The 24,804-nt window shown below is 43.7% G+C and overlaps 1 protein-coding gene across 2 annotated transcripts in view; it reads left to right on the top strand.

Moving 5' to 3' along the window:
• mfn2 (mitofusin 2) overlaps positions 1-24,804 on the top strand; it is an 88,661-nt gene that overhangs the window by 26,781 nt on the left and 37,076 nt on the right. For both annotated transcript variants that reach the window (XM_084333324.1, XM_084333325.1), the window contains exons 3-10: positions 7,937-8,072; positions 10,793-10,955; positions 14,828-14,952; positions 17,403-17,511; positions 19,580-19,687; positions 22,123-22,276; positions 23,025-23,092; positions 23,394-23,515. In XM_084333324.1, coding sequence (XP_084189450.1) covers positions 7,937-8,072; positions 10,793-10,955; positions 14,828-14,952; positions 17,403-17,511; positions 19,580-19,687; positions 22,123-22,276; positions 23,025-23,092; positions 23,394-23,515 — 985 coding nt within the window. The remainder of the gene's footprint in view (positions 1-7,936; positions 8,073-10,792; positions 10,956-14,827; positions 14,953-17,402; positions 17,512-19,579; positions 19,688-22,122; positions 22,277-23,024; positions 23,093-23,393; positions 23,516-24,804) is intronic.

Here is a 24,804-nt window from a genome sequence, read left to right as displayed (position 1 = left end):
TAAAATCATTAAGTCTGCTATAAGCCATTCTCCTTTTCTGTGTGTGTGCGTGTCAGAGGAGTTGGATAGTATTTACTAGGGCTGTCCCCAACTAAGGATTTGGATCGTCGACTATGATTGGCCAAAATTTGCAGTTAGCCGACTATTGGTAAAAAAAATATATATATATAATATTTTTTATTAAAAAATAAAAGTAAAGTATTAAATGTTTTTTTTATCATTCCATTTGGGCTGTGGGGGGTGCTTAATGTCTGAAGGAGTCGACTGAATGCTTCTTGTCCTCTGCAAAAGCATGCAATTGGTCCACTGATGGATACATCTTGATATTTGTCTAGTCTAGTGTGTTCATTAGATGGGTGGAATCCTCTTTCAGTGCCTCTGTGCCTGTTTTCGTAGGCAGTTAGCCTCTGGTATGCGTGCCATTAGCGTTAGCCACGCTTCTAGGCCTCTTTTCTTTTGGAAAGAATGATAAAAAAAAAAATATATATATATACATATAATTATTATTATTATTTTATTTTATTTTTTATATTCGACTAAGAGGTTGGCCAGTCGACTATGGCTCCTTTCGACCGATTAGTCGACTAATCGACTAATAGGGGTCAGCCCTAGTATTTACATGATCATATAGGAACGGTTTGGGAGAGGGAGGTAGGGAGGGGTTTTAGTTTGTGTGGTGTGATAACAATGTTGAAATTGAGGTGTTTAGACTTTAGTTTGGTTTTACAGGTACCGGTATTGGTGCCGGAGCCGGTTCCCGAACGTAATCTCGAACCGGCCGGCGCGTTCACACCGGGAATAATTGCTTCGGAACATGAAAAATCCGAACTAAAGCCTCTGTCATGTTCCGAACCAATTATTCCCGGTGTGAACGCGCCGGCCGGTTCGAGATTACGTTCGCGAACCGGCTCCGGACGATGTGAAAGGCCTATTAGTGGTTGGTACATTCTGTGGATTTCAGATATCCAATCTGCTTCCTCTGAAATATAGCACAATACACACAGATTCAGATTCAGATTCCTTTATTGTCACAGCTTTTAAAATGTACATACATTCCGAAAACGTGAGATGCTTGTTTTCCTTGGCTCCTCAACCGTAGTAGTGTGCAATACAACAAATAGACTTAAATAATCCTATACTATACAATATAACTTTACTATGGTACCCTATGCTATGTTGCTATGCTATCCATATACTATCTATACTCTTATAATCTATGCTATACAATCCTATGCTAAGCTATATTACTATACAAGATTTTAACAGTGAAGTTAAGGTCAAGTTAAACAGTGAAGTTAAAGAGCAGTGGATGATAAATAGACATATCTTGAAAGTTTTTGGGAAATAAAAAAATACATTTTGTACATGAGGTAGCAGCATTGTGTGCGTGTGGTGTGCAAGTCATCTAAGGTGCTTCATGTGTCCCTGATGGTTCAGAGTCTCTCAGCCAGTAGCCTGTTGGCCCGGTGGAAGTAGCTGTTCAGAGTTCTTTTGGAGGTGGATCTGAGACTCCGGTACCGTCTGCCAGATGGCATGAGCTCAAAACAGTTTGTGGTTGGGGTGGCTGGGGTCTTTCAGAATCCTGTGTGCCTTGCTGACGCACCGCTCGGTGAAGATATTGTCTATGGAGGGTAGTTTGCTTCCACAGATCTTCTCGGCCGTTTGCACTACTCTCTCCAGTGCTCTGCGGTCGCTTTGGCTGGCATTTCCAAACCATGCAGTGGTGCATCCATATGCTCTCCGTGGTGCCTCTGTAGAAGGCCCTAAGGATCTGTGGCCCCATGCCAAATTTCTTTAGTCGTGGTAGAGGCATTTTTGGGCCTTCTTCACCACATGGCCAGTGTGCACTCCTCAGTCCAGCTTCTCGGTGATGTGGACCCCGAGGAACTTGAAGCTGGCGACCCTCTCCACTGCGACCCTGTTGATGTGGATGGGGTTGTGTCCCGCTCCTCCCCACCTGTAGTCGATGATCAGCTCCTTCGTCTTGTCGACGTTGAGCGTGAGGTTGTTTTCCTGGCACCACTTTTCCAGGTTCACAACCTCACTCCTGTAGGCTGTCTCATCGCCGTTGGTGATCAAGCCAACGACCGTCGTGTCGTCTGCGAACTTGATCACCAGGTTGGAGCTGTGTGTGGCTACACAGTCGTGGGTGTACAGGGAGTAGAGGAGGGGGCTCAGGACGCAGCCTTGAGGGGCTCCTGTGTTGAGGGTTAGGGGGTCAGAGATGTTGGAGCCCATCCTCACCACCTGGCGCCGATCCGACAGGAAGTCCAGGATCCAGCTGCACAGGTTGGGGTTGAGGCCCAGGTCTCTGAGCTTGGTGTCCAGTATGGAGGGGACTATGGTGTTGAAAGCTGAACTGAAGTCTATGAACAGCTTTCTCACATAGGTGTTGGGTTTGTCCATGTGCATGAGGGCGTGGTGGAGGGCAGTGTATTGCGTCGTCTGTGGAACGGTTTTGCCGGCAGGCAAATTGGTGGGGGTCTAGGGTGGGTGGGATCTCTTTGAGGATGGACTTCTTCACAATCCTCTCCAGGCTTTTGCTCACTATGGGAGTGAGACAGTCGTTCAAACAAGTGACCTTACTTTTCTTGGGCACTGGGATGATGGTGGAGGATTTGAAGCAGGCTGGAACTTTGCATGTGGTGAGGGAGAGGTTGAATATCCTGGTGAACACCCCCGCTAGCTCTGCCCGGAGCACTCTGCCTGGAATTACATCTGGGCCAGCTGCTTTTCTGATGTTAATGCGCTGGAACTCCTTGTGCACTTCCACCTCAGTGATGACTGTGGTGGGGACAGGCATGATGGGGGCGAGGCGGGCGGGGGAGGGGTTGTTGACCTCAAACCGGGTGTACAACATGTTAAGTTCATCCGGTAGGGAGGCAGCAATGGTGGCTGTGTGGTTGTTCCTCCCCTTTAAGTCTGTGCTATTCTGTAGGCCTCTCCAGACACTCCTTGTGTCGTTGCTGCTCTTCTATCTTCTCCTTGTATTTCTTTTTTGCAGTTTTTATTTCTCTCCTGAGATTGTATTTTGTTATTTTTTATTTTGTCCATGTCTTAAGATTCGAAGGCTTCGTCTCCTTCCTTGAGGGCCACTCGAACTGCAGTGTTTATCCAGGGCTTTTGGTTGGGATAAATCCGGATTGTCTTTTTAGGTACAACCTCTGTGCATTTTTGGATGAATCCACAGACCGTTTCTGTGTATCCATTAGGGCTCACCCCTATTAGTCGATTAGTCGACTAATTGTTCGAAAGGAGCCGTAGTCGACTGGCCAACCTCTTAGTCGAATATATTAGGGATGCCCCGATCATGTTTTTTGCCACCGATCACCGATCGTCGTGAGCCATATCGGCCGATACCGATCCGATACCGATCGTTTTTGATTAAATAATTTTTTTTTTTTTAATTTTATATAATTTTTTTATAATTTTTTTTTATAAAATATATATATTATATAATTAGACTTGTACTTGTATTATCTGCGAGACATCGCCATCACGCAACAAGCTCCACTGTCTGTGTGTACTCTAGTAGCCTCCAGCTACGGCCAGGATTCTCCGGAGCTGCACCTGGACCCTATACTCGAGTAGCCTCGAGCTACGGCAAGGATTCTCCTGCGCTGCAGATGGACCCTATTGGTATAACGTTACTGTGGTCATATCACATTCAACATGCCCTCAGCTCGAATACGCATCGAATCAGTGTTATAAGACATTGATATCAGGAGCTATCTGTAGCTACTGCTAGCCGGATATATAACGTTAATACAAGTGAGCTGTGGTGTACCACAAGGAAGCATACTAGGACCGCTACTATTTCTAATTATGCAAATTACATGTCGTCAGCTTGTGACTGCAACTTGTTCCTGTTTGCGGACGACTCAGCCCTGCTGGTCTCTGACAAGAACAAGTTACAGGTTGAAAAAGCCCTCAGCTCGGAACTAGGCAAAATCTGCATATGGCTCGCCGACAACAAACTATCATTACACATGGGCAAAACAGAGTCCATACTCTTCGGTTCAAATAACAAACTCAGCAAGACCGACGGCTTCTCGGTTACAGTGGGTGACAATATTGTCACAAGGAAAGATGAAATTACCTACCTAGGTTCCATCCTAGAGGCTAATCTTTCCTGTGACAAAATGGCATCCAATGTAATAAAAAAAGTCAACCAACAAACTCGATTCTTGTACCGGATCTCCTCTCTGGTAAACAAGAATACCCTGAAGACTCTGGCAGGAGCACTCATTCAAGGGTACTACGACTATGCTTGCACCTCATGGTACCAAAGCACCTCAAAGGCACTAAAAAACAAATTACAAACATCTCAAAACAAGCTAGTCAGACTACTGCTTGACCTGACTCCTAGAACCCACCTCACCCCGGCCCAATTTGACAACCTAGGATGGCTTAGAGTAGACGACAGAGTACAGCAACTTGCAATGGGCCTGGTCTACAAGATACACTACGCGACCAAGGTACCCATGTACATGTCAAAATACTTCCCAAAGGTCAGTGAATACCACGATCACAACACCAGAGGGAGCTCCACAAATCATGTTAAACCCAGATTCGGCTCAAACAAGGGACTAAACACGTTTTGCAATTATGCCACATCAATGTGGAACGCCCTACCCAAAGCTGTAAAGGAATGTGAATCACTACCCACTTTCAAAAACACTCTCAAAAGAACACCTACGGGAGACTGCAATTCGAAACTGGCCCCTACAAATGTCTTAACCCAGTTGTACAGTAAATTACCAAGTATGGCTTTGTCAGTATTCCAATGTACAGTGTACAGTGTCCCCCCCCCCCCCAACCCCCCCAACCCCCCCCCCCCCCCTCCTCCAATGTACAGACCATCCAAATCCTTAGTCGGGGACAGCCCTAGTATCCATCGATGTTCTCTGGCTCCTCAAACACACTCCAGTCTGTGCATGCAAAGCAGGCTGAAAGCGTGGCCTCTGATTCGTCGTCCCACCGAAGTACTTCCTTCTCGGTGGGCGGGGCCTGCTTCAGCTTCTGCTTGTAGGTGGGCAGCAGCAAGACATAGGAGTGGTCTGATTTGCCGAACGCTGGGCGGAGGAGGGCCTTGTACCCATTGCAGAAACCGCTGTAGGCATGATCCAAGATGGCGGACCCGCGGGTTTGTTTATCAATGTGTTGATTGATTGATTGAAAAGTTTATTAACAGATTGCAGAATGGGTACAATACAGTACAGCTCAATACACACAATTGTTAAGGGGATGCAGAACAGAGAGACTTTCGTCTTGTTTACATCAGGGTCTCTCATTTTCAATTCATCATAACATATATGACATACATCATGACATACAGATAGACAGTACTGCTACATCTATACATTTATGACATACCAGATTTACAGGTGGGGTGGGGGGGGGGGGGGGGGGGACTGTACATTGGAGGTGGGTGGGGTGGGCCGTGGGGGGGTTGGGTAGGCAGTAGGGGTGGGACGATACATCGATCCAGATCGATACATCGATGTAATTATCAACAATCGAATCGGATCGATGCGATGTAATAAGATCGATTCATATCGATACTTATTTTGAAAATCCTGTGGCGAGTCTCATATCCGCCCAAGAACAACAGCAGTAGCTCCGTGTGTGTAGATGTTACAGCATAGCATTCTCCCTTTCTGTGTGTGTGTGTGTGTGTGCGCGCGTCTTTGGAAAGACCAGATGAGGTCAGAGGAGTTTGATGTTTAAATGTTATTTAAACATAAACAATATAATACATAATAAATGTAGGCCTATACATGATCATGCAACATCAACAAATTGTTGTAGGAACGGTTTGGGAGAGGGAGGTTGTGAGTTTTGAGTTCCAAAAAATGTAGCTTAAAGTTTAAAGCTCAATATATAAAAACGTGGCACTTTACAGTGAACAGGAGGTCTATTTGTATTAAAAACAATAGATTGGTTTTCCTTTAAATGTCTGGAAGAGCTCAAAAATACAAATGTCAAATGATATTTTCATTACCTTTTTTTTGTTGATCTAAATGTTACTGATTGTGTTAAATGGGCATATGATATCATCTCGTATCGATCGCAGGCACCTGAATCTAATCGTATCGTATTGTATCGTGAGAGACTTTGTGATATCGGCAAATATCGTATCGTTGTCCAAAGAATCGATATCGTATCGTATCATGATGAAACTGGTGATTCCCACCCCTAGTAGGCAGGGTGGCGGGGGGTAACTGTACATTGGATTATCGACGAAACCTTACTTGCTCCCAAGAAGAGGGTATTATTGGGTTAGGACATAAGTACATTGGAGGGGGTTGGGTTAGGACATTTACAGGGGCCAGTTTCGAATTGCAGTCTCCCGTAGGTGCTCTTTGAGAGTGGTTTTGAAAGTGGGTAGTGATTCACATTCCTTTACAGCTGTGGGTAGGGCATTACACATTGATGTGGCATAATTGCGAAATGTGTATAGTCCCTTGTTTGAGCCGAATCTGGGTTTAACATGATTTGTGGAGCTTCCTCTGGTGTTGTGGTCGTGGTATTCACTGACCTTTGGGAAGTATTTTGACATGTACATGGGTACCTTAGTCGTAGGGGTGGGAATCGCCAGAGACCTCACGATACGATACTATTGTGATACTTGCGTCGCGATACGATAGTATCGAGATACTAAATATATCGCAATACGCTGAGTATTGCGATTTTTTTTAAATAATTTTTTATCAAATTTCATTTATTACCTTATTTCAATTGCAAAGTAAAACTGTCAACATGTTTTATCTAATAAAATAAAGTTCAGTCTGTTCATCTCACTTCAATCATTTTTATTGCAGAACATGGTATTTTCTCAAGCAGACAGATTGATGTAAACACATCAAACCGTAATCTGTGTTGCATGTACCTGACAAACTGAACTGTTTGTATTACAGTCATATTCCAACTTAACTGAATGCACATGTGTGTGTGTACTACTTTACTATTACAGGTATTGAAATGAACAATGCAACTTCCTTATACAAATGTCTTAAAAAAATAAGAATGTGTTATGAATAATTAAATATCGATACTTTGCGTCCCTGTATCGATACAGTATCGCCACGCAAAGTATCGCGATACTACTACGTATCGATTTTTCCCCCACCCCTACTTAGTCGTGTAGTGTATCTTGTAGACCAGGCTCATAATGATAACATTTCGGCAGGACTTTCTTCAGGGAGGCGTGATTGAAATTGCCTGCTAAGATGAGGGCCCCATCCGGGTGCTTCATCTCCGTGTTGCTGATGTTCTCGTGCAGATCTTGAAGTGCCGAGACCGCATTGGCAGACGGAGGAATATACACCGCGTACACACAATCACGGCTGTTAGCTCCCGTGGTAGCCAGAATGGTCGACACAGGGTGGATGTTTATTCCAAGTCTGTCTGGCGAGCATGACGAGTCATGGGGATGCGTATTCTCCGGTCCACACCAGTTGTTGTTGACCAGAAGACAAACACCCCCACCCTTGCCTTTCCCCCGAGAGATCCTTTGTTCTGTCCCTCCGGTGAATGGAGTAGCCGGCCGGGGTGATGGCGTGGTCTGGAACCTCTTCTTTCAGCCAGGTCTCTGTGAGGCAGATGATGTTACAGTCCCTAGTTTCCTGTTGGAAGGCGATTCTTGCTCTCAATTCGTCCAACTTGTTCTCTAAGGACTGGATGTTCGCCAGTAGGATGCTAGACAGTGTGGGTCTTGTGGCTCGGCGTCTCAGCTTCACCAGGGCTCCAGGTTACTCTGATTGGCCCATCAGTCGCACCTTGCTGAGTGGTGCTCACCACTCAGTTGGCTGTGCTCAGAGAGGGTCACCTAAAACACTATACAGTATTTGCCTGTAGGCCTTCCACGTCTTCTGTTGTTCCAATAACATTGGTGTGTCTCCTTTTCTCTGTCCCGTTCTCCTTGGCTTGTCAGACACTCATAAGAATGACGATCTGGACCCAGTCACCACGGAGGAGCAGGTGCAGGAGGTGCGGGGGTACCTGTCCAAGGTGGCGGGGATCGGAGAGGTGCTGGCCCGCAGGCACATGAAGGTGGTCTTCTTCGGAAGGTACGTCTCCTCTTGTCCGCAGGCTGGATCAGGCTTTCACAACTTTGGGGGTCCCACGTAGGGTCCCCTCATATTGATATGGCGTCGCTTTTGGTAAAAATCTCAGTCGAACTAAAATTAACATGTTTGCTTTATTTTTAAATAAAAATGGTTTCCAGTATCTCTTGGATGGCACTGACGACACTGTGAAAACTACAGTGCTTGCCTGCGAGCTGTGATTGACCTTACAAGATCAGCTTGATATTTAAACATTTCGAGTGTAACAAAGTTTTGAGATTCCATAAATTTTTTTACCATGTTCTTGGTATCCAGCGACATCTATGGACCTCAGGGAATGTATTCACAGTGTCAGAAATATTGTGTCTGTTACTATGCTTGAGTAAATTGTAATGAACCAAAGGAGAATATCAATTATATTTTTTTATTTTGTTTTACTTTGACGGTGAATAACACCATGCTATAAATGACCAGACATGAAAAACTGCCACTGAGCTCATTCAGCACCTTCTTGAGATCAAGTGTACAAAATATCTAAGCAAATTAATAAAGGGCAGATGATATACAGGGTTTTTTGTAGATACAGTACTGAATTCTGCCATCCGGACACATGCAATTTGAAATATGAATATAGAATATCAGGCCTATAAATTACCTTATTATGGCCAGTGATAGGAATAACGGCACTATAAGTAACTTCGTTACTAACGGCGTTCGTTTTTTCAGTAACAAGTAATCTAACGGATTACTCTTCCAATCTTAATAACGTCATTACAGTTACTGCAAAAAAATGCGGCGCGTTACTATGAATGAACCTGTTTCTTTCATCAGACATATCTCTGCCCCGAGAGGCAATAATATGTTCTTCCTTGTTTAGTGGACAGTGCGCGAGCCAAGCATACATGAGGTTGAATACAATGTCATGGTAAGCCAATCAGAGGTGGAGGTGGGCGGGTGTCTAAAGCATCCAGAGTCTGACACACAGCGCGACAAGACAAGCAATCACTGATCAGTCAGCATGAGACCGCGGTCCGTGTAGTGTACGTTTTGAGCTCAAAAACGAATCCAACGAACAACACAAGCGACTCAGTCAACATGAGACCGCGGGTCCATGAGCGTTTTGTGTTCACTCTTTGCAGCGCAGGGCACTGAGTGGCTCTACTGCAGTGCTGACAGCCTTATCAACAGTGCTGCACTTCCTGGTTTAATAGCACAGGCTTCAGGTGCTCAGAGATATATATATATCTGTATGTCATGCATGTCTTAAATGTAATGATTAGATTAGTTTAGATGATTCGATTAGATTCTTATATCTGTATGTTGTGTATGTCATTGATTGATTGATTGAAAAGTTTATTAACAGATTGCAGAATGGGTACAGTACAGTACAGCTCAATACATACAATTGTTAAGGGGATGCAGACCAGAGAAAGACTTTCGTCATAAATGTCATGAATTGAAAATGGGGGACCCTGATGTAAACAAGACGAAACTCTTTCTCTGGTCTGCATCCCCTTAACAATTGTGTGTATTGAGCCGTACTGTATTGTACCCATTCTGCAATCTGTTAATTAAAATGTTCAATCAATCAGTATATATTTGTTATTTATTTTTGGTATAGTGCTTAACAAGCATAATTTAATGTTGCCCAGTTGTGGCCTGTTGAGGGGCAATACATATCAAAAGTTCCAAAACATCTATTCTGTTTGTATTTGTATGATCCACTATATAAACATAGTAATTATAATATCTACATAGCCTACATGGCATTTGATTGGAGGCTAGTCTCACTTTGTCCCACAGCAACATTAAAATAGTTTAGATTTGTGTATGTTGTTTATGTAAAAAAAAATCTTGAAGTAACGCAATAGTTACTTTCTGAAGTAACTAGTTACTTTTATAATTTGTAACTGAGTAAGTAATTTAGTTACTTTTTGGAAGAAGTAACTAGTAACTGTAACTAGTTACTTTTTTAAAGTAACTTGCCCAACACTGATTATGGCCAAGTCATACATCTATGGATCGGGCCAAATCTCCTCTTTCCAATGGCAGAGTTCAATCTGGATTTAGTACCACCAGGCACCCGTAACGGGGCAGCAAAGACTGTGAATTAAATCTACTGTAAGTACAGTTACTTTTTTATAATGTAAATAGTTCCGGCATTTTTCAGCAGATTGAGACGTGTTTTTTCTTTTCTTTTTTAGACGTTCACAGAAAGGTAAAGAAACAATCTACATTGTATTTTATGGCAATAACGTTCAGGTTTGTTCGACCCGTGAGATATAATCACAAAAATAACATGTACTTTTTCACAAGGAATATTTTCATCAGCTTTCACAGGCTGGTGTGAGCTGGGTAGTGTCGTTTCATGGAATTTCGATGTCCATTGAAAGCCCTGGGTCTCCTCTGTTTTAGGACTACAATACTTTCATGATGCAGTATTTCCTCGCGTCTAATTCATCCGGTTTCCGCCGGGATGCGCGGAGATATTTATGAACTCAACACTTAAAATCATTGGTAAACAAACGTAGTGCTGAAAATATACACTTTGAATGCTGTTTTAGGGTTAGGGTCTTTACTCTTGGCTACATTTGAGGGAAAAAACACGACATTAATTAATACCGACTGTATTGATCTATTCATGACGTGATATTAAATCCTGTCTGGTTTAAGGGGGTTAAGAAGCATTTTAACAAGGCTTCTCTCTCCTCTGGGCTCCTCAGGACCAGTAACGGAAAGAGCTCCGTGATCAACGCCATGTTGTGTGACAAGGTTCTGCCGTCGGGGATCGGACACACCACCAACTGCTTCCTCCGTGTGGAGGGCACCGACGGCAACGAGGCCTTCCTCCTCACCGATGGCTCGGAGGAGAGGAAGAGCATCACGGTCAGTAAGGACAGCGTTTAAAGTTTCATCAGAATACCATATTATATAGATTATTTGGACAACGATACGATAGATTCCGGCTAATTCAAAGTACTCTAAGAAGTTCTTCAGTCGAGGACCGCCTTAGTTTAGTCCACAAATAGATGATAGTTGATTTAAATCTGTAAAATTGTGTTTCCCACATGCAATCATGCGGACATCTTATAAGAATAGTGCTTACCAGAGATTTCTCAGTTAATTCACATCTTATTCAGCATGTCAACATCCGTAAAAAGTGACTGATGGTCTAAACGGGGGTTGACTTTGTCCCTGAATTGTCTCAAATTACTGCTATGCTACCACACCTCCCAATCCCCTGTCTGGTTAGATGTTGTCATTACCAACACTGAACAGCACTAACTATAGTTTCCCAGTATAGCCCCAATATATGGACTTAATTGACATTGGGACACCTATGCCTTCCACGTGCATTTATTCAAGGGGAGGATTATCCTGAGGTGTCTGGCCACTGCTAAAACCACCAGGCTTGTCAGGCTATTTTAGACTGTGTCTTTTCCACCGTAGTAATGTCAAATGCCATAGCCGTAGCCAGTACCCCAGGCATGGGGCAAGAGTGGCTCGGGAGGTAGAGCAGTTGTCTGGTAATCCGGAGGTTCCCGCTCCTCCCAGGCACCCTGTCGAAGTGTCCTTGAACAAGACACTTAACCCCTAATTGCTCCCGATGAGCAGGTTTCACCTTGCATGGTTGCCTCCACCATCTGTGTGTGAATGTGTGAGTGAATGGGGCTCTTACAATCCATCCAAAGTACCAACGTACCAGCGTTTTGGCTTTTGACATTTTAGGAAGCAGAAATTCTTAGCATTTGTTTTAGTGATAGTTCCTCACAACGCTGGTCCTATTTCCTACTTGCCAATGGTGATGTTGATTGGTAGTTTGTTCTGCATACTGGATACCCGCAGCTCTGCTTAATTAGCCACAAAACAAATGTAAAGTAAATGCGGACAAGCTCCTGTGTGTACAAGCTGACTGAAACCAGTCCACACACAATTGATTTCAGTTAGTTTCAGCTCAGCTTGTAGCTATCCCGTATGAAGAACAGCATGGTTTGTGCTGAGAAAGGACGTTACTGATTGACAACATCATTCGTAAGCAAGACAAATGAGGACATAGGGCTAGGGTTCCAATTTGTGAGCTATCCCTTTAACTCATTCAGCGCCAGGGGTCGCTGTCTACCTTCTGGCTAGAACGCCATCGCTTTAATCAATGGGGAGACTGTGAAATTTGCGAGTGCTTAAAATATATCTTATATTATAGCTATGGGTCTAATAACACCGTCAATTGTCAGTGAGTTGCTTCTGGTCAACATGCAAAAAAACAGATCGTTTTTTCATCCGTACATTTCCGTTTTATACCGTTTTGAATATGAGTATAGTTTTGGTGATTCTTAGTAATCCCAGGAAAAGACGCGATAATAGCGTTTTAGTGGAATCCAGTTAACGCGTTGTAATTTTTCCCCTGATTATCGAATCTTCCTGAAATCAACGCTAGATTATCGTTATTATCCTTCCGCATGCAAGAATGAAATGGGCCTTGGAGCGCGGCCCCCCCCCTCTCTTGCCACCAACGGTAAAAAGCACAACACACACACAGACCGCTTCAATCGCGGGAGAAAGAAATATCAGATCAACGCAAGATTTGATATATAGTGTTCTTACCTTGTCTCTGATGTAATGCAAAAAAAATAATCCAATTATCTGATCGCCATTCCAAATACTGCTTGCGGAGGTCCGTCTCATGTTGTCCGGCACTGCATTTGAAGGGGGGGGGGCAGCCTCGCAGTAAACGCTCGTCCTGCCGGAGTATTTAAACCCCACCCGCATGGCTCAGATCGGCCCAGAAAAGAAACTACAATAGCGGCCGAAGGCGTTAGAGGGGGCGGTATTGACCGTTTGCCAGCTCAGACACATTCAGAACAGTATGCACAGCCTGCCCCGATGAATTATGAATGGCAATAGCGAATAAAAGAAATGACGATTAAAACCCGAGATATCTCGGGTTTGGTGCCCAGCGCATGGCGAGTTAACCCGAGATATCTCGGGTCTGGCCCCGGATGTGTTAACGGTGTCAGTGGTGTCAGAAAATGATGCCTCTTCCATGTTGACCTTTAACATGCATACAGCATAGCTGCCACCCCAATAGGGGGTTAAAAGTGTCATGTTTCCATGCAGTAATGGCACACCTATGACCTAGATATGGCCCATGTCTCATATGTTGCCATGTGGCCTGTGAGTCATCAACAAACGCACCAGACGGACTTAAATACACGCACACACATACAAGCCATGTTCCAAACATAGTAACAGAAGCTAGGAGAAATCTCAGCTCTTATCTGTGTGTGTGTCTATGCCAGATTCTGTCCAGTAGGTTAGGTGTGTGTGTATTTCCCATCTCCCTCTCCTGCTATCAGAATAAACCAGAGAATAGTGCACATCTACTTGATGTTTAGTTGTCCTAGTGGCTAGCTAATGATACGCCCATATTTCATTCCTTGGTGGCAGTGGTTTTTACTTAAAAAAATTCCCTAGAATTGTAATATTTAATTTATTTTATTTGGCACTGCTATAAACCAGATATGATGGATTCTGTCCAGTACACTGGGCGGTAATCTACTTCGGTGTCTTAAATTGGAACGATTTATCCCTTCTTTTTTTAATCTGTTGCATGCACCTGTAAATACTGCTCATTCTGCCCACCCCACTGGGTTCATGATAACACCCAGAGAGAGACACAGAGCCAAAGTCCAGTCCGGTGTGGATTCATAGTCATTGCATCATAGAAGTGTGTGTTTTGCCTCATACACACTTGCATTTTCAAGTCAAGTGTTCCTTTATTAATCCCCTTGGGGAAATGCAGGTGTCATAGCAGCAGCATGGGGGTGGGGGAGGTAATAATGGAAAAAGATAATAATAGAAATAGTGATAATAATAATAGAGTAGACTATGATAATAGTGGAATGGTAGTATATTCTATCAATAATAATAGTATATATAGTAGTAGCACACATGTGCCTACGGTTCCCTTTTAGCTGTGAAACCTAGACTTGCATGGTTTTAGCTTCAGTCGTGTACACTACAGTGCTGTACCGTAGACATGAATCGGGCATGCCATTGATTTTCTGAGGTCATAAATTGATAATTGTATTTTCACAACCAAAGAGGTTTATATTCTAATACTGCTGACCGTTCTGAACTACAATTTAAACCTCATTTGGGTGTAAGAGCTCTCACTAAAATGTTATGGACCCGCATTCATTCTAGTCTATGGAACAACCCCAGATTTTACATCCAGATGACCTTACAAATGATTTTTCTGTGGGTGGTGGCTGGGTAAAGGATCTGGGGGAGATGGCGTGAACCTCTGCATACGTTACGCTCTCCCAGTGAAACTCCTAGCTGTCAGGTGAAAAGAAGCAGCTGGTGACTCCACATGTATCGCAGGAGGCACGTGTTAGTCTACACCATCCCCAGTCTGAGAGTAGTGCAGCGCAACAAACCGGGCAATTGGCATAATGACTTTGAATTTGTGGAGGGTTAGAAAAACCTTAAAATGTTAGCTTTAGAAAAGAGTGGTGCATGTTAACGAATAAATTAATTAAATCATAAAGCGGTGCAAAATATGAGAGCCTGGCACGTTGTTGTAGTAATTATAATGTTGACGGTTAAGTTAGGAGTATTATGGTCATATGAGCTGTTGGTAAATCAAACTAGTGGGCAGCAATACTCTCCACCAGCTTTCTGTCCATGTTTTGGGTGGAATGAATCCGTCCGTTCTTTGACCCTGTCTCCATGCCCCCTCCCTCTCCATACTGCAGACGGTGAACCACCTGGCCCATGCCCTCCACCAGGACGAGGACCTGGACGCAGGCAGCCTGGTCTGTGTCATGTGGCCCAAAGCCAAGTGTGCCCTGCTCAGGGATGACCTGGTCCTCGTGGACAGGTGAGTTGGTCACGTGTGCGTGTGCACTGTGCAGAAACACTCACACTATACACCAGGGTTTCCGTTAGAAAAAATTGTTGCCGGCCTCAGTGTCCGGTAGATTTCAATCTACCGGTCAAATGAGAGAAATTCCGGTCAGAGTTTATTGAGCTTAAAAACAATTGATAGGCAAAAGAATGACATCATCAAGGCATGTAGATTTATAATATTTTTACTTAAAACTAGGCTACTTTTGCGTATAAAGTCATTATATTCCAAATAAAATAAGTCCCGAGACTCCTTGCTGCTGCCGACTTTAAATCAAATAGACCTCTGTGGGCAATCGCCCGACATTAATAAACAACAGTCTGTTATAATCACATTTTTATGAGCTAACGAATTCCGTTATATTGGACATTTGTATTAATTATATCAAGCGAAGAACTGAGAAATTTGGCAGAGAGAGATGGCAACATTATCGTGGGTTTGCGTGACGACGCTCTCTCTCTCCACCTCCCAATGACTTATTTGCGAGAGTATGTCGATGCAGAGCAGCAGATTCAGCTGTTATTGGCTCTTTTCTGGGGACCGCACAGCAGCGCCCCCCACCCAACATTGAATTAATGTATTTTAAAATGTGCTCTCAATTATTCTGATTGTCTGATGTCTTTATATTTATGAACACACTGTGACACTTGTGTATGTAACATCTCGACGGCACTGTAAATGAGTTTAATTACTCAGTGTATTATCGAGTATAAATAAAGATTGAATGAATGAATGAATTGAAAATGGCTGAATTGGAGTACTGCTGGAGTACTGCACTGTGCTGCTGCTGCTCCGGCTCTGCAGCTTCACAAAAGTTCGCACACCCAGCACTAAGCTCTCGCTGACAACGTCGTTGTCATTATTAGAAGCAACGATGAAACAAATGTAATGATTGTTTCGTTCATCGCATAGGCTATTTAATTTTAGCCTATTTTAATACAATTCAAATAATCAAATTGTGCTTAGACTCAGGGAATTATTTTCACCGGACATTAAGACCGGAGAGATTAAATATGTCGGACTTCAACAGATTTTGCCGGTCAAATACCGGTAATTACCGGCTAACGGAAACGCTGCTATACACACTACACTAGGGGTGTAACGATGCGACCTCACAACGATTAATTTTGATTACGATTATTCAGGAAACGATTCAATGCATCATGAAATCTCTTCATTTGACCACGATTTGATTCGATTCGATACATTTTCTATACATTTTCTATTAGTTAATTCCCCAATTTTTTTTTCAATAAATGTGGCTGGGGGAACTGATTCACTCAGCATGAATTGACTATAGGTCAATAAAAACAATACACAAAAAAATTAAAACATAAAAATTTTAAATATATAATTTTTTAAAGTTCTATTATAATCGATTCTAACATTTTAAAATCGATGCAGTTGAATCGTCACATTAGAATCGATGCATTTCGATTAATTGATTAATCGTTACACCCCTACACTACACACATATAACCCTGTGTAGATTAGGGATGGGCAAGATGGGACTATCACATATTTGCTGTTCGATAGTCACTGGGAATTATTAGACTGCCAATCGAAGAGCAAAAGCATTCCTATCCGAAGGTTACATCACTGATGCTTGAAATGTGTGAGCTTAGTGAAACACGATACAAAACTCATCTTTCCTGTTCTTGAATGTACTGTAGCGACGGCGCCTCTCCCAGCTGTTAACAGACAGTTATGCTACATGGCTAGCTATTGAGCTGTACCCAGCAGTGTAACAGACATTTGTAAGACAAAATGATAGTTGCATAAACTAGGGATGCTCGATGTTGGCTTTTTTACCTATACCGATATTGTCCAACTCTTAATTTCCGATACCGATATCAACCGATACCGATATCAACCGATACCGATATATGCAGGGCTTCTCCCCCCCCCCCCCCCCCCCAAAACAGAATAATTTCAGGTAATTAACATTACATATCTCTTGTTGTGAAATTAACACAACATTATGCATACTTTTGACAATAAATTAAATCTGAATTTGTTCTTACCGTACTTGCTTGCCTGGGTTATAGAAATGTAAAAAATAAATAAAATGATTTGGATACCGATATTTTCCGATATCACATTTTAATGCCAATATCGGCCGATAATATCGGACATCCCTAGCATAAACTAGGGAAAATTAGATTCTGCCTGAGCTACACAGGGAATGTAACCCATAACCCGGCAGTATTGGTGCCATGTTCTACCCATTGAGCTACATGAGCTCTGCTAATTCCTACACACAAGACAACCTAACAACTGCCATTTGGTTGATGCTTTTACTCTTATATTGACTACATGGTTGAAAGGCCCTTCGTCTGGAAAAAATTCTGCATGAAGGCTTTCCAGAAACTCCCCCTCCCAGGCAAACTGACCCGGTCTTTACTCTCTCACCTCCCCCACAGCCCAGGTATCGATGTCACCACAGAGCTAGACAGCTGGATCGACAAGTTCTGCCTGGACGCTGACGTGTTTGTCCTGGTTGCCAACTCGGAGTCCACCCTCATGCAGACGGTGGGATATCTCTTATAAGAAGCATCTAGACTTTAACTACTGGTCATGACTTATACTCAAGTCAGTGCAGGGAAAATGGTCTTATTCAAAAGGTAATCCTCCGGTGATCTTTGAGTTATTGCCACTCTGAAAACAGCCCCCTGTCTGTCATGTGATGATGCAGGTGTGGAATGTTTCTCCAGTGATGTTACCGGATGCGGCATCACTTGCATTTTAGCTACCGGTAATCAACTGTCAGTGGGGAAAGTGAATAGCAAATACCTGTTATTCTCTCTTGACACATTCTTGAGGTGAAATCTCCATTTCAAATATAATAATTGCAAAATATGAATTGCTTTCTTTTAGGGGTGTAACTGTACACCAAAACCACGGTACGATACGTACCTCGGTTTTGAAGTCGAGGTTCCGAAAGTTTGGCTTTCCATGTTCCACTCAGGGGTGATGTAGTGTGCAGTAACTAATTGTACTTGTAGGGCTGTCAACGAATATTCTATATTGAAATTAATAATCGACTTGTAAAAAAGAAAATTATAATAATTATATTGTGAAAGAAACAGCCCCCGGTGGGCGGGCGTTAGTGGTTAACATACCGTTGTATTCGTTTGGTACACAGCCGTTCGGTACGGTACACACTGAAACCGTTCGGTACGGATACGTGTACCTTTACACCCCTACTTTCTTTTGAGGAAAGAGAAAATGCATTGGTTAGCAAGCTATACATAGACATGATGTTGTAAAGAACACGTTCTAAAAATAGTATTACATAGACACGTTCTAAAGAAGAATATTACATAGACATGTTCTAAAGAATAATATTGCTAATCTATATCACATCTCAGTTGGACTTCAGTTCTGACATTGGGTATTGGACTGAAACAAAGGCATAGCTACAGACAAGAAGTTTGAGAAGTTATCGAAGTCATCTTTATTGTACATTTCCTATTGTGCAAGACATACAGAAAGTTGAAATTACATTTCCCTCATTGACACGGTGTATATAAAGATATATAGACATAGACCATATAAACAACAAAAGTAATACAAAAATGTATTTGTATATCTAAAAAAAATGTATTACTTCTGGCGCGTGGCTTGCTAGTCTAAACACGCTTCTGGTCTGAATGTCTTCCTGCAGGACAAGTCCTTCTAGTCTAAACACGCTTCTGGTCTGAATGTGTTCCTGCAGGAGAAGTCATTCTAGTCTAAACACACGCTTCTGGTCTGAATGTCTTCCTGCAGGAGAAGTCCTTCTAGTCTAAACACGCTTCTGGTCTGAATGTGTCTTCCTGCAGGAGAAGTCCTTCTAGTCTAAACACGCTTCTGGTCTGAATGTGTTCCTGCAGGAGAAGTCCTTCTAGTCTAAACACACGCTTCTGGTCTGAATGTCTTCCTGCAGGAGAAGTCCTTCTAGTCTAAACACGCTTCTGGTCTGAATGTGTCTTCCTGCAGGAGAAGTCCTTCTAGTCTAAACACGCTTCTCGTCTGAATGTGTTCCTGCAGGAGAAGTCCTTCTAGTCTAAACACGCTTCTGGTCTGAATGTGTTCCTGCAGGAGAAGTCCTTCTAGTCTAAACACGCTTCTGGTCTGAATGTGTCTTCCTGCAGGAGAAGTCCTTCTAGTCTAAACACGCTTCTCGTCTGAATGTGTCTTCCTGCAGGAGAAGTCCTTTAGTCTAAACACGCTTCTGGTCTGAATGTGTCTTCCTGCAGGAGAAGTCCTTCTAGTCTAAACACGTTTCTGGTCTGAATGTGTTCCTGCAGGAGAAGTCCTTCTAGTCTAAACACGCTTCTGGTTTGAATGTGTTCCTGCAGGAGAAGTCCTTTAGTCTAAACACGTTTCTGGTCTGAATGTGTCTTCCTGCAGGAGAAGTCCTTCTAGTCTAAACACGCTTCTGGTTTGAATGTGTGTTCCTGCAGGAGAAGTCCTTTAGTCTAAACACGCTTCTGGTCTGAATGTCTTCCTGCAGGAGAAGTCCTTCTAGTCTAAACACGCTTCTGGTCTGAATGTGTTCCTGCAGGAGAAGTCCTTCTAGTCTAAACACGCTTCTGGTTTGAATGTGTTCATGCAGGAGAAGTCCTTCTTCCACAAAGTCAACGAACGCCTCTCCAGCCCCAACATTTTCATCCTGAACAACCGCTGGGACGCTTCTGCCTCGGAGCCCGAATACATGGAAGAAGTGAGTTGGCTGAAGCATTGGCTGTGCTCTTTAAGACAACCTAAACGACGGCCCGACACACGACCAAACTAGGGACTGTCGGTGTGGAGAGAGGATTGTTGAAAACCCACTTGTTCAGGTTGGCCTTTTTTGGCCATGTACAAACTTGAAATGTTGATTTAGTTTCCCTGAAATTGTCATCGCCTGTCTTTATATTGTATGTTCTTTTTGTAATGTTTTTATGAATTGCCCTGTTTTTATGTTTTTCAACTTGTGAAGCACTCTGTGCATCCGTGCTGGGAAGGGTGCTATAGAATAAAAGTTTTACTTACTTACTGTTTGAAATGAAAAGACACAGGGTCTGTGGCTGACGCTACAGTGAAACGACACCAAGAAAACGTGACGTGATCAAATAGACTGGAGCGTGTTCTGAGCCTGAGGATAGTAGACAGAGTTGTACACAGCTGCTACATTCGTGTTCCTCATTGTAGATGCTTTGAGCTGCGTGATGGGAGACTTTTGCATGCAACATTTGCAACACAATTGGTATTGAACCAGTTCTGTCTGGGATTGCAGAACACTCTCACTGTCATAATACAAGTTGACTTCACTATGAGCTATTGGCTTCAAGTTCCGTGGGAACTCTTCGTTGATGAGGGCTACTGCAGTGCATTGGTACGGTGAGAGGATTTAGCGTCGGCCAGACTAACTGACTGGTCGCACCAATGAGTTTTGAGTGTCGTCGTGACCCAGTCAGTCTATTCTTAGCATGTGGACTAGGTGACGCCAGTTAAACTACATAGTTGGCACGTCACTTTTACATGGTGTTGACATTAAGAACAAAGACATTACCAGCAGGCTGATTATTGTCTAAAGGCAATAGTGTGCCTTTAGATAAGTGTGCTGGTCATCACTCAGGAGATGGTTCTGTGTCTTTAGTGTTGGTGTCTGGTGTTGGGTTGCTGCTCACGTGGACCCAGTAGGCCAAGGTTGGCGCTGGGACACCCAGGGGCCCGCTGTGTAGTTGACACCAGGGGAGCTATGATCGTGGTCTCACCCCCGTCAGCCAGGATATATACACTCTCTTGAGCCTTGCTTGCTCACTCTCTCTCACTCAGTCTTCATTTCCTCATCTATTTCTTACTCTCTCTTACTCTCTCTCTCTTACTATGTTATTAAGGGAGGCAAATAAGTCACAGTGCGCTGCACATTTAAAGCACAGGCTTTAAACCCCATTTTTAAATCTTCTGCCAATTAGGCCTATATTTCCCCAACAACACTTACCACAAAGGCCATTTAATGGCACAGGTTGGTCAGCTGGTTGCACTCAACCCTACTATCTGTATGTCTGGTTCATTGCATCCAATCCTCAATCAGTCTCTCCTTTTCTTTTCTCTGTCCTTTCGCTCACTCTTTACACGCACGCAGCGAGAGAGAGTGAGAGATAGCTCTAATAGGCTCTTGGCTTAGTGGTGATGACACAGCAGTAGATTAGACAGCCCTGTGGGCAGCTTAACAGACTGTCTGATGGTTCTCCTGATCTGAACCTTTACTGTCTGGGCTGTGGAACCTAACTTGGGACCTACCTATGCCAGTTGTTAATCTACTAGTAAAGTTATACTTTATTATCCCCAATCCCCATGTGGAAGTTTGTCCTCTGCATTTGACCCATCCTAATTATTTAAGAGCCGTTAGCAGCCACATTGCAGAGCCTGGGCCAAGTCCAGTTGTAATGTCAGTACCGTGGTCAAGGGTAATGTCAGGAGTATGTACCTTGCATGTGTGTCTTTTTTAAATAATTTTTTTATTATGTTTTTGGTAGATGTTTTGTTGTTTTTTTCCGGGCAGTCCGGTATAGAAAGAGAGGAAGTATGGGAGGATAGAGGGGGGAAGACATTCGGCAAAGGTTGCCGCGTCCGGGAGTCGAACCCGGGATGGCCGTGTTGCACCGCAGTGCTGTACGTGGTGCGCCACCCTGGCGCCCCGCATGAGTGTCTTTTATGGTGGGAGTAAACCAGAGTACCTGGAGGAAACTCACTCAAACACAGGGAGAAGGCCACCTGCTGGGGTTCTAACCGTCTTGCTATGAGGCAACACTGCTAACCACTGTACCAGGGTCACAGGGTTATTCCACCAAACTTTACTTGTACATCGCTAATTCTGCAAGAGAGTGGATTCCCTTTTAACGTAGATCACATTCTACCATGTTCAGTTATCTCTTTTTTGCTGGTACAGTGTTTTAGGCACACAGTCACCGTGTATTTGTTTACCTCACTTACAATTTGGAATATCCAATGAAGTAGATTTTGTTCGCAGACTAATCTTCATGTCATATACCATAAAATACACACCAGTATGCATATGGTTTCCCCTCTGTGTATTTGCTTTCTTTAGCTCAAGGAGGTCGGCCTGTACAAAATCTCACCCTCTCCTCATTCTCTCCTCTTCTCTCTCAGGTGCGTAGGCAGCACATGGACCGTTGCAGCAGCTTCCTGGTAGAGGAGCTGGGCGTTGTGGACCGAGCGCAGGCCAGCGACCGCATCTTCTTTGTCTCAGCCAAAGAGGTCCTGCAGGCACGGATACAGAAAGCCCAGGGCATGCCTGAAGCAGGTGAGGATGGAGGGAGGGAGGGTACAGAAGGTAACGGGGCATGTCTGAAGCAGGTGAGGAGGTAGGGAGGGTACAGAAGGTAACCGGGCATGTCTGAAGCAGGTGAGGAGGGAGGGAGGGTACAGAAGGTAACCGGGCATGTCTGAAGCAGGTGAGGAGGGAGGGAGGGAGGGTACAGAAGGTAACCGGGCATGTCTGAAGCAGGTGAGGAGGGAGTGAGGGAGGGTACAGAAGGTAACCGGGCATGTCTGAAGCAGGTGAGGAGGGAGGGAGGGTACAGAAAGTAACCGGGCATGTCTGAAGCAGGTGAGGAGGGAGGGAGGTTACAGAAAGTAACCGGGCATGTCTGAAGCAGGTGAGGAGGGAGGGAGGGTACAGAAGGTAACCGGGCATGTCTGAAGCAGGTGAGGAGGGAGGGAGGGTACAGAAGGTAACCGAGCATGTCTGAAGCAGGTGAGGAGGGAGGGAGGGTACAGAAGGTAACCGAGCATGTCTGAAGCAGGTAGGGAGGGAGGGATGGATGGATGGATAAAAAGACAGAGATGCACAGACTCATAAAGACGGACATACATCCACAAAGACGCTGACACACACACACATAAATTCACAAAGATATATATATACATACAGGCAGACACACACACACACACAAAGATTGATAAATACACATATAGACACACAAACTCACACAAACTCACTGCATACAAAGACATACACACATGATCTGACTTTCAGGTCCACCTTTCAGGTGGCGCCCTTGCGGAGGGATTCCAGGCCCGAATGTTCGAGTTCCAGAACTTTGAGAGGCGCTTCGAGGTAATACCATCCGTGAAATTCTAACTGTTGTATTCTCGTCCGTCACTTTGATAACTCCTTTATCTTACCCCTGTCTCAATGCTCCTCTGTTTGGCCTGCTGGTAGGAGTGTATTTCCCCCTGTCTCAATGCTCCTCTGTTTGGCCTGCTGGTAGGAGTGTATTTCCCCCTGTCTCAATGCTCCTCTGTTTGGCCTGCTGGTAGGAGTGTATTTCCCCCCGTCTCAATGCTCCTCTGTTTGGCCTGCTGGTAGGAGTGTATTTCCCCCTGTCTCAATGCTCCTCTGTTTGGCCTGCTGGTAGGAGTGTATCTCCCAGTCTGCCGTGAAGACCAAGTTTGAGCAGCACACCGTGAGGGCCAAGCAGATCTCCGAAGCCCTGCGCCTCATCATGGACTCTGTCCACATAGCCGCACAGGAGCAGAGGTGAGGGAGGCTTCTAGAATCTTCTCAGAAATATTATATTCATTAACACTGCACCCTGTGACCATGAGAGGTAACTGCACCTTGTTTATACATGGATGATACAAGAAAATGGCATCAAAAAGGCTTTTCTTCAAGCACAGTAACTTTGGCCACTGGTTTACGTTTAATGTCATGCTTTAGAAATGAGATGGTACTGGTCGTGTCCCTCCTCTGTAAAACTGTAAATTTCAACATTCTCTTTTAATTAACACTTTAATCGCAGATGACGTGTTTAGACGTCATTCCTAGCCATGCTCATTCTGCCGAAGACGCCGTAACTCGTCTTTGATGTCAATATTTCAAAAATCTGTGATCGAAATCATATTTCTCCTCCGGGGTCCTGAGATATACTGCTGATCTCCACTCAACTCTCTAGCGGTTCAAGAGCGCCATCTGGTGGCCGATCGGCAGATCGCCAACAGGAAGTGACTCGTCAAACAGGAAGTGCTCATCCATAAATCGTCCGGGCACTCGCGATCATTAGCAGGACTCTATCTCAACACACTGGATAATCAATCGCTCGCCCTAACTCAATAAATAATGTTATTTGGACGTATATAGTATTATACAAGCTGGAAATTGTTCATCAGGATCAACATCCCATAATCGAAAACTGTCTACTCCACGCTGATCGTCCAACGGCGCGAGGAAGATATGGTGAGTTTCAACGTTATTTTCTAACGTATTCTATACTAACTGATCTGATGATCATATGACCCACACTAGATGAATGGTATAACGTTGCCCACGGAATTATAAACGCCCCCTCGCCCATCCGGTCAATATCAGATGATACGTAGTAACTTCCAGAAGTACCTCCAGTTGAACTTTTTCATCTGGCACCAATCGCTACCAAACTGTATTTGATCATCAATATAATGCATTTGGGGCTATAAATCAAGTGCTGAAGAAAGCTGCAGAAAACGATAAAAACATACTTATACTTTAGACCATATTTTAGTATCAATATGTGAATGAAAAGGTATATCGTTGCTACACCCTGAACAATGGATATAGGACATTGAATGGGCCATAATAATGTCAATTTAGCAATAGAATTTAAAAAGTTATAGCCCTGCAAAGAAGGGGAACTTCTCCATAGACAAATAGAGCTGGCTAGGGATGGTAAATTATGAATTTAACCATGGCGATCAAAGTGTTAATAGACAATATAGACAATAAACAATGGATATCATTTTTCTTGCTAAGAGTGAAAGCCTACCAGTTTGTATAGTTTGTAAAAAAGTAAG

The sequence above is a fragment of the Notolepis coatsorum genome, assembly GCF_963971535.1.
Source record: "Notolepis coatsorum genome assembly, chromosome: 17".
Classification (NCBI taxonomy): Eukaryota; Metazoa; Chordata; class Actinopteri; order Aulopiformes; family Paralepididae; genus Notolepis; species Notolepis coatsorum.
Note: the sequence above shows the minus strand (reverse complement) of the source record. Positions and strands in the feature narration are given on the sequence as shown.